Source organism: Hyla sarda, chromosome 7 (assembly GCF_029499605.1).
Source record: "Hyla sarda isolate aHylSar1 chromosome 7, aHylSar1.hap1, whole genome shotgun sequence".
Lineage (NCBI taxonomy): Eukaryota > Metazoa > Chordata > Amphibia > Anura > Hylidae > Hyla > Hyla sarda.
The window spans coordinates 57,830,202-57,846,448 of NC_079195.1; the positions used below are offsets into that span (position 1 = coordinate 57,830,202).

At 40.7% G+C, this 16,247-nt stretch overlaps 1 protein-coding gene across 3 annotated transcripts in view; it reads left to right on the top strand.

Annotated features, from left to right (window-relative positions):
* Positions 1–16,247, top strand: part of LOC130281677 (alpha-2-macroglobulin-like) — a 203,437-nt gene that overhangs the window by 22,163 nt on the left and 165,027 nt on the right. The window contains exons 1-4 of one of the 3 annotated variants that reach the window (XM_056529146.1): positions 506–1,227; positions 2,823–3,006; positions 6,478–6,634; positions 9,311–9,363. In XM_056529146.1, the coding sequence (XP_056385121.1) occupies positions 1,085–1,227; positions 2,823–3,006; positions 6,478–6,634; positions 9,311–9,363 (537 nt within the window). In that variant the 5' untranslated portion in view covers positions 506–1,084. Of the gene's footprint in view, positions 1–505; positions 1,228–2,822; positions 3,007–6,477; positions 6,635–9,310; positions 9,364–16,247 lie in introns of those variants that run through there. The other 2 variants (XM_056529147.1, XM_056529149.1) reach the window with 2 other exon arrangements.

Here is a 16,247-nt window from a genome sequence, read left to right on the forward strand (position 1 = left end):
CGGCGGGCTCTGGTGAAAACCAGTAACCCCTTAGATTCCATTCCCCTGGTACGGCCCACGCCATCACCTCACTGACACAGAGGATCCACCTCCAGTGTCCTCTCTGCATTCCAGTCCGGATCCTGACGAAGACTTTAACATCTGTCTGTCTCAGTAAAGCTGCCGTTGATGCTTAAGCTTACATTTGAGTGATTATTTGCCCCGTGCCTGGCCCAGGAACCAGCAAACATACCTCAGGTGGTGTAGAGGATAACCACGCCCTTGCATCACGGATACTAAGGGTTAATAACATCTTCCCTAAGGATAACAACATCTGCCCTTCATCACACCCCTCACCACAAAACCTTACAATAAATAAGTCCTGCTGAGTGAGGCAGTTGCACATAGCAACCAATCAGATTCCAGCTTTAATTTTTCATAGTCCTTTTTAAAATGAAAGCTGAAATATGATTGGTTGCTATGGGCAACTGCTCAACTACTAAATGGGAAAACTACTAAATGGAAGTCAGATGACTGAACAGAATTTTAGCAAGTTTTTGTCTATAATTAGTTGCTTCTGTTTATAAGCTGCAATGTCCTGTAGCCGCTTTCCATAGCATACTGTTATATAGACCATCATTGGCAATTGCCCCATGATCTCAGTGCAGTGTTTTTTTTATAATAGTGTCCCTCCAGCTGTTGCAAAACTACAACTCCCAGCATGTCCGGACAGCATTTGGGAGTTGTAGTTTTGCAATAGCTGGAGACACGCTGTTTGGAAAACACTATTTTAGTGCTTATCTGAGCTTTGGCAATCTAAAGTAACTTAAATAATAAAGCAATATATAAAAACGATTTTTATATTAAAACAAAATTTAACATCTGTAACAAGAGACTATTCTTGAATTTTAAAGTTACTTCATAGATTCATTAACAGACAAACAAAATAGTAAGTGTGTACACTGGCCTCTGTCCTTCTACACAAGCACCATCACTGATAAGAGGTCATAGGTTACTGTATGCTGAAATCCTGTCTATCAGCCAAGATCCTTCCACACGGGTGCAATGACTTCTCAGACATCTCCAGGTTATTGGACACAGGACGATGCCTCCTCCTCCTCTATTACTTCTTATAAGGGAGAACATTTTCCAGACTGAGTGGAGGGGCATACTGTCCAAAATGTGGCTGCTCTTGGTACCCATCTGCCTGGCACTCTTCAGCTCATCCCTTTCATTGGCATCAGAACCGTAAGATATTGACTGATACTGACTAATTAGTTTTCTATTATTTGTGATTAAATTACTACTTTGCAATATGGTTTAAGATATGATATATATATATATATATATATATATATATATATATATGGAGAAAACGTATTTGATGCCCTGGGGATTTTTTTTATATTTGCCCACTACTAAATAAATGATCATTGGGTAGGTCTGTAATTTTATAGGTAGGATTATTTGAACAGTGAAAGACAGAATAACAAAAAATAATCCAGAAAAAAAAATCATTTTCAGATACGTTATAGACTGATTTGCATTTTACTCGGTGAAATAAATATTTGATCCCCTATCGATCAGCAAGATTCTTGGTATCTTTTCTACAGATGACAAGCTGAGATTAGTAGCACTCTTGTAAAGGGAGTGCTCCTAATCTCAGGTTCTTACCTGTATAAAAGACAGTCCACAGAAGTAATTCATCAGATTCTAAACTCTCCACCATGGCAAAGATCAAATAGCTGTCCAAGGATGCCAGGGCATCTTTGTGAAAAGTTTAAAAATATTGGTCTCTCTCGGTTGAGGGCTTCATGAAAGATCTCACCTGATGGAGGTTCAGTGATCATGAGAACCTTGAGGAATTAGCATAGAACTACACAGGAGGATCTTGTCAATGATCTAAAGGAAGCTGGGACATTTGTCACCAAGAAAACAATTGGGGACACACTTAACTGTGAAGGACTGAAATTGTGCAGTCCCCAAAAAGTCTCTGTGCTCAAGAAAGCACATGTTTGAAGTTTGCCAGTGAAGATCTGAATCATTCAAATGGGCTTGTACCAGGGACGGATCGAGATTCTAGTGTCAGGAGAGGCACTATCGTGTTGGCGGACAGGTACCTAAGGCCGTCAGGTAGGTAGGGTCCCCCAGGTATGTAGTACCCCATGTAGGTAATGTTTCCCCACAATTAGGTTAGGCGGAAGATATTCCCCCACAATTAGGTTAGGTGGCAGCTGTTTGCCCACAATTAGGTTAGGCGTCAGATGTTCCCCCGCAATTGATTAGGCAGCAGATGTTCCCCCACTATTGGTTAAGCAGCAGATGTTCCCCCACAATTGGGTTAGGCGGCAGATGTCCCCCCCAATTGGGTTAGACGGCAGATGTTCCCCCACAATTGGGTTAGGCAGCAGATGTTCCCCCACAATTGGGTTAGCCATCAGATGTTTCCCCACATTAGGTTAGGCCTTAGATGTTCCCCCACATTAGGCAGGCATTAGTAAACATCATCACCCCCTCTCAGCTTGGACAATGATTTCTATAAAAAATAAATAATATTTTCTTATGAAAGATATTAGAAAGGTTAATGTTTTGCCAAGATGTACAACATATAAAATGTTTTTGTATCTGACATTGCCCATTTAAGACCATAAAAACAACAAAATGTTTTACCCATTTAAGCATAGAAAGAGCACAACCGATAGAGGGCACCAATTTGAGTCCAATGCTGTAGGTTATCACCCATCTCATGCAATAAATTATAATTCTAGTTGTATTCCGATGTCCAATTTCTGCCTTTACTTTAACATCTAATCATTATTATTCCTTTCTCTCTATTCTTACAGCCATTTTGTGATTACCGTTCCTACAAACTTAGCACCGGGGGCTGAGGAGAAAGCCTGTGTTCTTTTCCTTGATCTGAAGGGGACAGTTGACTTAAAATTGGAACTGAAGAAAGATGAGGAAGTTCACATCTTAGTGGAACATAAAATACATGCCCATGACCATTCTGAGTGTTATTCCTTTAAGGTCTGTATACAGAACATCTATAGGGTATAATGAATGCCTCACCTTATAAAATCATTGTGTTGTCCAAAGCATTCATCATCAGAACCATACAATAGCAACTGGATATCCATTTATGGTTTTCAGTATGAGAATCAGAACAATATATTTAATTTTTAATGGTAATCAGAACCATTTATAGTATTCAGTGTGGGTAAGGCTACGTTTCTATTTTTTTTTTTTTTTTTGTGGCTCAAAAAACGCAAGAAAAAAAATGGCAGAAAAAAAAGCCCCAGCATTTTCCTGTGTTTGGGGTTTTTTTCTGGCATTTTTTCTGGCATTTTTTTGCCTTTGAGTGGAAATTGCATTTTTGGCCCCTTTGACTTTTTTTCAAACTTTGTTGGGTACCAAAAAATAAAAAGATGCAGTAGTGACGGAAAAAAGGTATTTAATGAAATTAAATTTTTTAGATCGAAATTTTAATCAATTTTTTATAGTGTGTGTTTCACTTTTTTTCTTCAATTTTTTAAATTTTTTAGGTAGTACTACTACTCTGAGCATGGAACAGACTGTTCCTTGATGGGAGTAGAGGAACCTGTACTAATCGACATATCGCCCCGGGTGTCACTCCTGACACACGATGCGATCGTCCATAATATAGCAGAGATGCAGAGCGGCTCTATACAGCGCTCACATCTCTGCACTATACTCTGAGCCGGCCAGTGATGTGAATAGAAATATGAATGAGTGATGTTCTATTCACATCACTGGCCGGCCGGAGTACAGAGCAGAGATGCGGAGCACAGAAGAAAGCCGCTCCACATCTCTGCAATAGATAGGACAATTGCATTGGGTGTCAGAAGTGATTGCTTTAGTAATATTTATATAACTGTGTTATATTTGTTATGTATTGTTCCTTGGCCATGTTGTTTTCTTTGGCCAATCTTTCCTTTGTTGTAAATTTCTCAAAAAAAATCCAATAAAAATTATTTAAACCAGAAGAACAGGTACTACTACTCCCATCATGGAACACTGTGTTCCATGCTTGTAGTAGTAATACTACCTAAAAAATGCTTTAAAAAAAAAAGTGGAAAAACACACACACACTACATTTTTATCATTGTCGGCTACATTTTTAGGTCACCGCCTGCCCACATAAATTGATCCCTGTTTTAGAAATTAATAAAAAATTTGTTATAAAAAAAGATAAATTTCATTAGATACAATTTTTTCCATATCTACTGTATCTTTTTTTTAATTTATTTATTTTTTAATGGTACCCTGCAAAATTTTATTAAAAAAAGGTATCTCCATCACTTTTTTTGGATACAAAAAAGCATAAAAACCCACATGTTGTTTTTCCTGGCATTTTTTTTCTAACTCCCATAGACTTCTATGGGAGAAAAAAGCCACGATTTCAAGGAAAAAATGGCATAGGCTCAACATTCTGCAACTTTGCAGAACCGCCAAGGACCTAAAAAAAGAGTGAAAAAGCGCCGCAAGAATTAATAAAAAAAAATGGCAAACTGAAAAACGTAAAGTGGAAAAAGAATTTTGCGATTTCTCATTGATTTACAGCTAACATCTGGCCGAGAATTTTTTTCAATGAAAAAACGCTGTGAGGGCCGTTGTGGCATTTTTCTTGGGGAAAAACACACAACAGAAACCAAGTAGAAACTTAGCCTAATAGTTACATAGGCCATAAAGTTAGATAGTCCATCAAGTTCAACCTATGACCCATCTGAGTCTCTAATGAGTTGATCCAGAGGAAGACAAAAACATTCTTATGAGACTGATATGAACTGCCCCATATTGGGGGAGGGGGGGGAATTCCTTCCTGTCTACAAATATGGCATCAGAATAAATCCGTGGATCAATGTTCTGTCCTTATAAATCTAGTAGCCATAAACTGTAATGTTAATTCTCTCCAAAAATTAATCCAGGCCCCTGTTGAAATTTCACTTCTCTTACAGTAAAGAATCCACATTTATGCTAGTATACAAACCTTCTTTTTTCTAGCCATAGAGGGTGCCCCCTTGTTATAGATACAGTCTTGGGTTAAATTAATCATGGTAGAGATCTCTGTACTGCCCTCTGATATACTATATACAGTAAATAGTTATTAGGTCACCCCAAGCCATCTTTTCCGATGTCAGTCATCCTCAGTGCTTTCCAATTTAATACATAATCCCAGCATGGATTTTTTCTCCCCATGTGCATAACCTTACATTTATCAACGTGGAACATCATCTGCCACTTCTTAGCCCAAACCTATATCCAGTTCCCTTTGAAACAGTGCACTGTCCTCTTTTGTCTTCTCTACATAGTAACATAGTAAAATAGTTTATAAGGTTGAAAAAAAGACCAGAGTCCATCAAGTTCAACCTATAATCCTAATGAGTCTCTACACAGTACAATGTACTGTGCACTGGCCTCTATTGTTTTTTCTTCTATATATAGTGCATTGTCCTCTGTTCTGTTAATCACTTTACAGAGCTTAGTATCACCTGCAAAGAGTGATTGTCACGACTCGGCTGGCTGGAGGTGGATCCTCTGTGCCAGAGAGGGATTGGCGTGGACCGTGCTGGTGGACCGGTTCTAAGTTGCTACTGGTATTCACCAGAGCCCGCCGCAAAGCGGGATGGTCTTGCAGCGGCGGTAGCAACCAGGTCGTATCCACCAGCAACGGCTCAACCTCTCTGACTGCTGAAGATAGGCGCGGTACAAGGGAGAAGACAAGAGCAAGGTCGGACGTAGCAGAAGGTCAGGGCAGGCAGCAAGGATCGTAGTCAGGGGCAACGGCAGGAGGTCTGGAACACAGGCTAGGAACACACAAGGGAACGCTTTCACTGGCACAATGGCAACAAGATCCGGCGAGGGAGTGCAGGGGAAGTGAGGTATAAGTAGGGAGTGCACAGGTGAGAATACTGATTAGGCCTGCTGCGCCAATCAGTGGCGCAGCGGCCCTTTAAATGGCAGAGACCCGGCGCGCGCGCGCTATAAGGAGCGGGGCCGCGCGCGCCGGGACAACACAGACGGGGAACGGGTCAGGTACGGGAGCCGAGATGCGCATCGCGAGCGGGCGCGTCCCGCATCGCGAATCGCATCCCGGCTGGGAGTAATATCGCAGCGCACCCGGTCAGCAGGTCTGACCGGGGCGCTGCGAATGAGAGAACGCTGCGAGCGCTCCGGGGAGGAGCGGGGACCCGGAGCGCTCGGCGTAACAGTGATATTTTACTATACAATCCCTCTACAATGTCATTAATAAATATATTAAAAAGTATAGGACCCAAAACTGACCCCTTTGGTCCCTTTCTTGTAGCAGTCACCCAATCAGAGTATGTACCATAAAAAAAAACCTCTGTTTTCTATCACTGAGCCAGAACTAGAACTATACTAGAACTATGTATGGTATTCATTATGGGAATCAGAACCAGTTGCAGTACCTGTAGGGGCAAACACATGAAATGTAAATTACATTTCCATTTTCCTCAGGTCCCTGTTATAAAAGAACAAAGATCCGTCTGGTTACTCCATGTGACAGCACGTGGAGATGACATAAATTGGGAAAAGAGTGAGAAGGTTATCATCATGAATCAGGACAGGTGCATTATCCAAATGGATAAATTCATCTACAAACCAGGGGATACAGGTAAGGTCCATAATATATAATTAGTTTTTTTGTTTAAGTAAATGGTTAATCTGTAATTACATTTCAAGATTTTTATTAAATGAATATAAAGCTGTATTCAGAGATTCTGCAGTAACCAACACATTATGGCCTCCACTATCCTCAGGATAGGGTATATCTATTTGTTTACAGAGGGTCTGATTCCTGAGACCACCCTGCAATCTCTAGAATGGAAAACCAGGTCTCTTGTGAAAATAAAACAGTGACTTGTGTATATGCACTAAAACACTAGCAGGCTCAGCTGTATATATAAGTTCTTAATAGTAAACAGGGGTGCTACCGTGTGTACCATGTAATAGTCAAAGCAAAAAAAACGAGAAGAACACCATGTAGCGCACACCTAATCAATGTACAAAAAATCTTTATTAGAAAATGCATAAATCACTTTAGACAACAAGAAACCCCCATAAAAACATTTAAAAGAGGCATAAACATGCTCTCCCACAAAAGGGGGGAGCCCGTAGGACCCCTCCCAGGACACCTGTTAAATATATATGTTCTAACACTGCCTCCAAATATACATCTAAATAACAAGATAGTTCAATATCTATACAATCTATATATGTTACCACAGACTCCCTGACAAATACAATATACAATATACAACCTGATTAAAGGGAAGTCCCCAAGTATAGCAGACCAGAGGCTGGAAAATGCAAGAATCAAGAAGCAATGTAATGAATGATCCCTATACAGGTGTCCCCCTGAACCCCACGCGTTCCGTCACCTACTGGTGACTTCCTCAGGTCTCTTGTGAAAATAAAGCAGTGGCTTGTGTATATGCGTCATCTCTGCATTCATTCATTATGGGAGCGATAGAGAATGAACGGACGCATGTATGTCCCACCGTGCATTCTGAAAGGAGAATCTAAGCCTTATTCTCTAGATAGAAAGGATATATATATATATATATATATATATATATATATATATATATATATGGCTGTCAATCATGCCTGAGTAGGAGTGAATACAGCCCAGAGCATGGAGACTACAGGGTGGGCCATTTATATGGATACACCTTAATAAAATGGGAATGGTTGGTGATATTAACTTCCTGTTTGTGGCACATTAGTATATGTGAGGGGGGAAACTTTTCAAGATGGGTGGTGACCATGGCGGCCATTTTGAAGTCGGCCATTTTGAATCCATTTTTGGTTTTTTTTCAATAGGAAGAGGGTCATGTGACACATCAAACATATTGAGAATTTCACAAGAAAAACAATGATGTGCTTGGTTTTAACATTACTTTATTCTTTCCAAGTTATTTACAAGTATCTGTAGTTTCAGGTGCTGCACATCTCGTATCTTCACAGCATAGACAATTGCCTTCAGATGACCCCAAAAATAAAAGTCTAAGGGGGTCAGATCGGGAGACCTTGGGGGCCATTCAACTGGCCCATGACGACCAATCCACTTGATGTGTTTCCCTCTTTATGCACTGAAGCTGCCACGTTCCCTGAGTTTTTCCAGCAAGATGGTGCACCACCACATTATGGGTGTCAGATCCGAGCATTCCTAGATGAACAGTTTCCTGGAAAGTGGATTGGTTGTCGTGGGCCAGTTGAATGGCCCCCAAGGTCTCCCAATCTGACCCCCTTAGACTTTGTCATCTGAAGGCAATTGTTTATGCTGTAAAGATACGACATGTGCAGCACCTGAAACTACGGATACTGGAAGCCTGTGCTAGCTTTTCTCCTGCGGTGTTGCTATCAGTGTGTGAAGAGTGGGAGAAGAGGGTTGCATTGACAATCCAACACAATGGGCAGCACATTGAACACATTTTATAAGTGGTCAGAAACTTGTAAATAACTCATTAAATAATAATGTTATGTTAAAACCAAGCACATCATTGTTTTTCTTGTGAAATTCCCAATAAGTTTGATGTGTCACATGACCCTCTTCCTATTGAAAAAAACTAAAGTTGGATTCAAAATGGCCAACTTCAAAATGGCCGCCATGGTCACCACCCATCTTGAAAAGTTTCCCCCCTCACATATACTAATGCGCCACAAACAGGAAGTTAATAATACCAACCATTCCCATTTTATTAAGGTGTATCCATATAAATGGCCCACCCTGTGCTACAAGATGTTGCACGCCCGAAGAGTACTTACGGGCCATAGCATAATGCGAGGGACAATTTTAAATAAGTACATGTAAGAAAGCTAATTTTATTTATAAAACAGGTTTTGTCACCAGTTATATGGGGTAAACTCTGATGACAGGTTCCCTTTCCAGCAAGTTTCCACTTTACTAGCTCTCCTGTAGACCAATTTTAAATCAGGGTTATGAGACTGAAGCCATGGCATACCTAAAATTATATTGGCTGTCTGGTCAGTGGCCTGGCAGCTATAGTGACAAAGTAACACCTTCAGCATCACAGAGCAGGAAGGACCGTAAATGCTGCTGGATCATGGAAAGGTGAGTTCCTGACAGTGCATAAAACCTTATGTGAATAATATCAGTTAAGGGATATCAGAATTGATAAAGATTTGAAATACAGATGGGTGAATGACCATTGTTGTAGACCACTGCCCTAAAGAATAGTGATTTGTGAGAGACAAAGTATAGTTAATCTTTCTTATCAATAGTTGATGTTTTTCTGATTACTATTTCTTTTATTATCTATTCTAGTGAGGTTCCGGCTGATATCCGTGGACCCTGGTTATAATGTTGAGAATAAAATAGTAAGTGATTTATTAATTTCTGTGCATAAATATAATATTACATAAATAAAATATAAATAAATATGATTCATGTGCAGAACTACCAGAGTAAAAACCACAGCAGCTGTGGAGATTGTACATATTCAAAATAACATGGCCGCTTTTGCAATACAGCTCATGGAATTGGGCAATACCATACATGACCTTTGGACAAATGTATCGCTGTGCCAATGTTTTTTTTTTTTTTTTTAAAGAAATTATTCTATACAATAATTCTAGATAATTCTGGACAATCCCTTTGAAGGAGCTTTGGTGCTAAATTGTAGAAAAAAGAAAGGCAGCAGATTGGGAAAGACATTGGAGCAATGGCCATGGAAATACAACTGTTCCAACACTTTTTTTTTTTTTAATACAACACTGAGTATTCTTGTAGTTAGTATTGTATATGTACAGGTGAGCACCTGAAATTTCAGGCATTTGTCAAAGAAATAGAATCTTGTAACTGAATTTGGGTTTGATAGTATGGCAAAACAATGTTGAAATTATACTGTACTTGTAGCCAGGATATGAAATCACTTCTAGTTGTTGCATAGCAGAAGCTCTGTCTATGAGTTCAGAAGCTGAGGAACTTTTATGTGTTTATTTTTACTATTTAAATCAGGGCTTTTACAATAAATAATATATCCGGTAAAGGAGACAAAATGCAAACACCAAACTATATTTTTAACCCCTTAAGGACCGGGTTTTTTTTCCGTTTTTGCATTTTCATTTTTTGCTCCTTGCCTTAAAAAAATCATAACTCTTTCAATTTTGCACCTAAAAATCCATATGCTTGCTTATTTTTTCCGCCACCAATTCTACTTTGTAATGACGTCAGTCATTTTGCCCAAAAATCTATGGTGAAACGGAAAAAAAAATCATAGGAACTTATAACACTACACACACTGATCTTTATCATTGATCACTGGTTTCTCATAGGAAACCAGTGATCGATGATTCTGCCGCTTGACTGGATCTCAGGCACTGAGCAGTCATTCGGCGATCGGACAGTGAGGAGGCAGGTAGGGACCCCCCCCCCCCCACTGTCCTGTAAGCTGTTCGGGATGCAGCGATTTCGCCGCGGCTATCCCGAACAGCCCACTGAGTTAACCGGCACTTTTTACTTTCACTTTTAGCCGCGTGGCTCAGCTCTGAGCGCACGGTTAAAGGGCTAATAGCGCGCGGCGCCGCGATCGGTGCTGCGCACTATTAGCGGCGGGTCCCGGCGTCACTATGACGCCGGGCCCGCCGTGATATGATGCGGGGTTACCGTGTAACCCTTTGTTATATCACGGGAGCAGGACCAAGGACGTACCTGTACGTCCTTGGTCCTTAAGGGGTAAAAGGGAGTTTATCAGCAGTTATGAGCTCTCAAACTCTTGGGATACAATACACAAGTAGGGTAGTGTGAACATACCCTGGGTTAAGTTTATGCATCTTACATGACCAAGAAATCCTAATTTTAATGAACCAAGCAACAATATCGCAGGTGCTTAGGGGAGGCCTGTTCATGCTTAGTGCCGAGGGGGGGGGGGGGTCAGCATTTAAATAATTTAGTGGCCCCTTATTCTAAAGGGGTATTCCGGGATTTTTATTTTATTTGACTATGCCACAGGGGCTGTAAAGTTAAAGTAAAGTGTTGTTCATAATATAGTGTCTGTACCTGTGTGTAATGGTTTTCTCGCAGTTCTTATGTGATTTTCACCCCAATATTTATGTTTAACAGCATACAAAATGACTGTTGTCTCAGATTTTTCCCAGGTTGCAATGCAGCAAGACCTGACTCACTAGTCAGCTGATGACAGATAGCCTGTCTGCTTAAATGGGTGGAGGGATCACTTGGGTGAGAGATCAATCTGCAACTAATGCAACAGGCACCCTGATTGAAAACCACAGGTCTTTTGAATGGATGTGGCTCATTTATGTTTCAATGGGTGGGGTGGCTGATGTGTGGGAGGGAGGAAAATGGAATTCTGGGATTTGTAGGCAAAGAAGTAAACTCAAACAGGAAATACCAGTTCACAAAAAGCTAGCCACAGTGTTATGTGATCTCACCACACTGCCAGTTAGCCCCAAGACAAGCTCAGATCCTTCCTAAGCATGTCCATTACTGTCTGGCAGGTACATGCTAAAATCACCTTATGGTGATTAACCCCTTTAACTCTCAGCTCTAGTAGTTTCCATTTACCTTTCATTTCCCTCTATCCTTTCTTCCTAACCTTATCACAAAAGTGATGAAAGCCATCTTATGATGCATCAGCTAGATGAAGTATAAGTTACATGCTGCTGATAGAAGTCCATAAAGAAGGAAGAGGCAGAATTAGGGAGCTGCAGAGTGAGGCAGACACATAGAATTGTATTAAAGTTCTAGTCATTATTCTTTATCTCATCCCAGGCCTTGACTCAGAGATTACACTGCTAAGTACTGCTTTATAATGTCTATGCTGATTCTTATGGTGCACTATAAAGAATCAGCATCTCCTCCTTCTGCTTGTGTATGGAAACCTTCATAGAGGCCAGACTCCACCCACTAGCTGTGGGACAACTAGTGGGAAAAACTGGTACTCCTCATGTAGACACACAGCAGAACAGCATATCCTGAAAAGTTTGTTAAACCTTTTAAGGATGCAGGGTGTACCTGTACACCCTGCGCCCAGTGGCATCTCCAGCATTCATATTTAGGGGGGGGCACATGGGGCCAGTGACAAAAGTCGGAGGGGCAATTTTAAAATGTGTGTCTATCTATCTATCTATCTATCTATCTATCTATCTATCTATATATATATATATATATATATATATACATACACACATATCTACATACATTTAACCCCTTAAGGACCAGGGGGTTTCCATTTTTGCACATTCATTTTTTCCTCCTTACCTTTAAAAAATGATAACTCTTTAAATTTTTCACCTAAAAATCCATATGATGGCTTATTTTTTGCGCCACCAATTCTACATTGTAAAGACATCAGTCATTTTACCCAAAAATCGACGGCGAAACGGAGACAAAAATCATTGTGAGACAAAATTGGAAAAAAAAACGCCATTTTGTAACTTTTGGGGGTAACTTTTTGGTAAAAATGACACCTTCTCTTTATTCTGTAGTTCCATATGATTAAAATGATACCCTACTTATATAGGTTTGATTTTGTCGTATTTCTGAAAAAAATCATAACTACATGCAGGAAAATTAATACATTTAAAATTGTCATTTTCTGACCCCTATAACTTTTTTTATTTTTCCGCGTATGGTGTGGTATGAGGGCTCATTTTATGCGACGTGATCTGAAGTTTTTAGTGGTACCATTTTTGTATTGATCGGACTTTTTGATTGCTTTTTATTCATTTTTTCATGATACAAAAAGGGACCAAAAATACACTATCTTGGACTTTTGAATTTTTTTGCGCATACGCCATTGACCGTGCGGTTTAATTAACAATATATTTTTATAATTCGGACATTTTTTTATTTTTATTTACACAGTTTTTTTTTGTGGGAAAAGGGGGGTGATTCAAACTTTTATTAGGGAAGGGGTTAAATGATCTTTATTCACTTTTTTTTTTTCCACTTTTTTTTTTGCAATGTTATAGCTCCCATAGGGGGCTATCACACTGCGCACACTGATCTTTTACATTGTTCAATGGTTTCTCATAGGAAACCATTGATCAATGATTCTGCCAGTTGAATGCTCATGCCTGGATCTCAGGCACTGAGCAGTCATTCGGCGATCGGACAGCCCCCTGAACTTTAGTGTTTGGCACCGAGATCAGTACCGCGTGCTATTAGCCATGGGTACCGGCTGTTGTTAGAGGCCGGGCCCGACACGCTATGACCCGCTATAGATCGGGAGCGGACTCAGGACCTACCGGTACGTCCTTGGTCCTTAAGAGGTTAAAAAAATATCTGATTTTTGCAGACTCCCCCATATACACAGCCCTCCATACACAAATATACGCAGCCCCCATATCCACACATACGCAGCCCCCATATCCACACATACACAGCCCCCATATCCACAAATATGCAGCCCCCATATCCACACCCACACATCCCCCATATCCACACATACACAGCCCCCATATCCACAGCCCTCCATACACAAACAAACGCAGCCCCCATATCCACACATACAGAGCCCCATATACTTAGCCCTCCATACACAAACGTACGCAGCCCCCATATCCACACATACAGAGCCCCATATACACAGCCCTCCATAAACAAACATACGCAGCCCCCATATCCACACATACGCAGCCCCCATATACACAGCCCTCCATACACAAACATACCCAGCCCCATATACACACAGCCCTCCATGCACACACACACAGCCCCCATATACACAGCCTATCCCCATATACACAGCACTCCATATACACAGACCCATCCCCATATACACAGCCCTCCATATACACAGCCCCATCCCCATATACACAGCCCTCCATATTCACACACAGCTCTCCATACACACAGCCCCATCCCCATATATACACAGCCCTCCATACACACAGTCCCATCCCCATATATACACAGCCCTCCATACACACAGCCCCCATCCTCATATACACAGCCCTCATAAGTAAATACCTCATGTGTAATTACTGTTGCCGGCAGCAGCTCCTCTATTGCTGCACCGGGCAGGGAGAGGGAGGGACACATCGGCCGACGTCATTGGCCGGCATCTTCTCCTAATGGCTGCTGGGTACTGACATGTCACGCGCAGGCACATCTCCTACCAGCAGCCAGTGCCGGACACTGGCTGCAATGCGGCTCCCCCTTGTTAGCGTAGCCTCCTGTGGCCGATCAGGGCCACAGGAGGGCTGGGTCAGGCCTGGCCCCAGTAACTGATAAAAAAAAAAAAACTTGAGTGACGGCAGCCGGCTGCCCCTGGCTTATATGCTTGTAGTGCGTGAATGCCTGTACAGTCAGTCCAACCCGGGCCCAGCCCACAGACAGCCCACCGGGCAAATGCCTGGTGTGCCCAATGGCCAGTCTGGCCCTGAATATAACTTAACTTTAAATTGGGGGGCTTAAGGGGGGCAAGGCCTGATCTAGGGGTGCCATGGCCTCCTCTGCCCCCCCCCCCCAAGCGACACCAATGCCTGCGCCCGCTCCCGTGATATAACACGGGGTCACGCACTGACCCCGCATCATATCGGGTTGGTCCCAGCACCTAGCAATGGCTGGGACCTATGGCTAATACCAGACATCACCGATCGTGGTCATGTCTGGGGTTAAACCCTTAGCATGGCGATCAAAGTTGATTGCTATGTCTAAAATGTTAAAAAATGCTTCCTGGCAGCTCATTCGGGCTGGTCCCATTCAGCTAAGAACAAACGAGGAGGGTCCCTACCTCCCTCCTCGGTGTCTGATCAGCGATTGATTGCTCCATGCCTGAGATCCAGGTAAATGGAGCGACGACAACACTGATCAATGCTATGCTATGCCATAGCATTGATCAGTATATGCAATCAAAGTATTGCATGTTATAGTCCCCTATCGGAGCTATACAAGTGTAAAAAGAAAGTGTAAAAAAAAGTTAATAAATGTGATTTAACCCCTTCCCTAATAAAAGTTTGAATAAAAAAAAGTAAATAAAAATAAATATACACATATGTGGTATCGCCGTGTGTGGGTAAGTGTCTGAACTATGAAAATATATTGTTAATTGAAGTGCACAGTCAATGGCGTACACGTAAAAAAATTCCAAAGTTAAAAATAGCGTATTTTTGGCCACTTTTTATGCCATTAAAAGATGAATAAAAGGCGACAAAAAAACTCATCAAAATAAAAATGCTACTGATAAAAACTTCAGATCACCATGCAAAAAATGAGCCCTCATACATCCCTGTATGCAGAAAAATAAAAAAAAGTTATAAGGGATCAGAAGAGAACATTTTGAAACATATTAATTTTCGTGCATGTATTTATGATTTTTACCAGAAGTACGACAAAATCAAACCTATATAAGTAGGGCATCATTTTAATTGTATGGACCTACAGAATAAAGATAAGGTGTCATTTTAACCGAAAAATGCACTGCCTAGAAACGGAAGCCCCCACAATTTACAAAATGGCTTTTTTTTTTATTTTGTCCCACAAATATATATATATATATTTTTTATATATATATATATATATATATATATATATATATATATATATATATTTGTTTTGCCGTAGATCTTTTGGTAAAATGACTGATGTCATTACAAAGAAGAATTGGTGATGCAAAAAAACATCATATGGGTCTGTAGGTGCAAAATTAAAAGGGTTATGAATTTTTTAAAAGGTAAGGAGGAAAAAATGTTAGTGCAAAAACAGAAAAACACTGATGGGGAGATTTATCATTGTTTTCTGTTCTCCTTTTTGGTCTAAATCTGCGAATTTTGTTTATTTTTGCGCAAATTGTGGTGTTTTTTTGCGGTATTTTTTTCAACTTCTAAATTTCGTCATTTTGACGGATGCAGTGGTAACGTATTATCTGCATGTTTTTCATTTTATCACAAAATTCCCGCAAATAGTGCTAAAAAATCCTCAAATCTAGACCACCTCCTGATTCTAAAAAAAAATCACTACTCCTGTCTGTTTGCCAAAAATCAAAAAACATCAGCCAAAGTGAAAGAGAGGGAGATAGAGACTTTAGCGATCCCAAAAAATTATGGAGATACCTTTTTTTTTTTACAAAAATTTCGTAGGGCACCATTAAAAACAAAATAATAAAAAATAAACAGTAGTGATGGGAAAAATTGATGGCAAAAACCCTACCTGCGTGTCATACACCGATAAATCTTCTGGTCACTGATTCAAAGTGGCCTCAACGCCGGCTGCTTGTTAAAGATCACCAGCCCAGCGC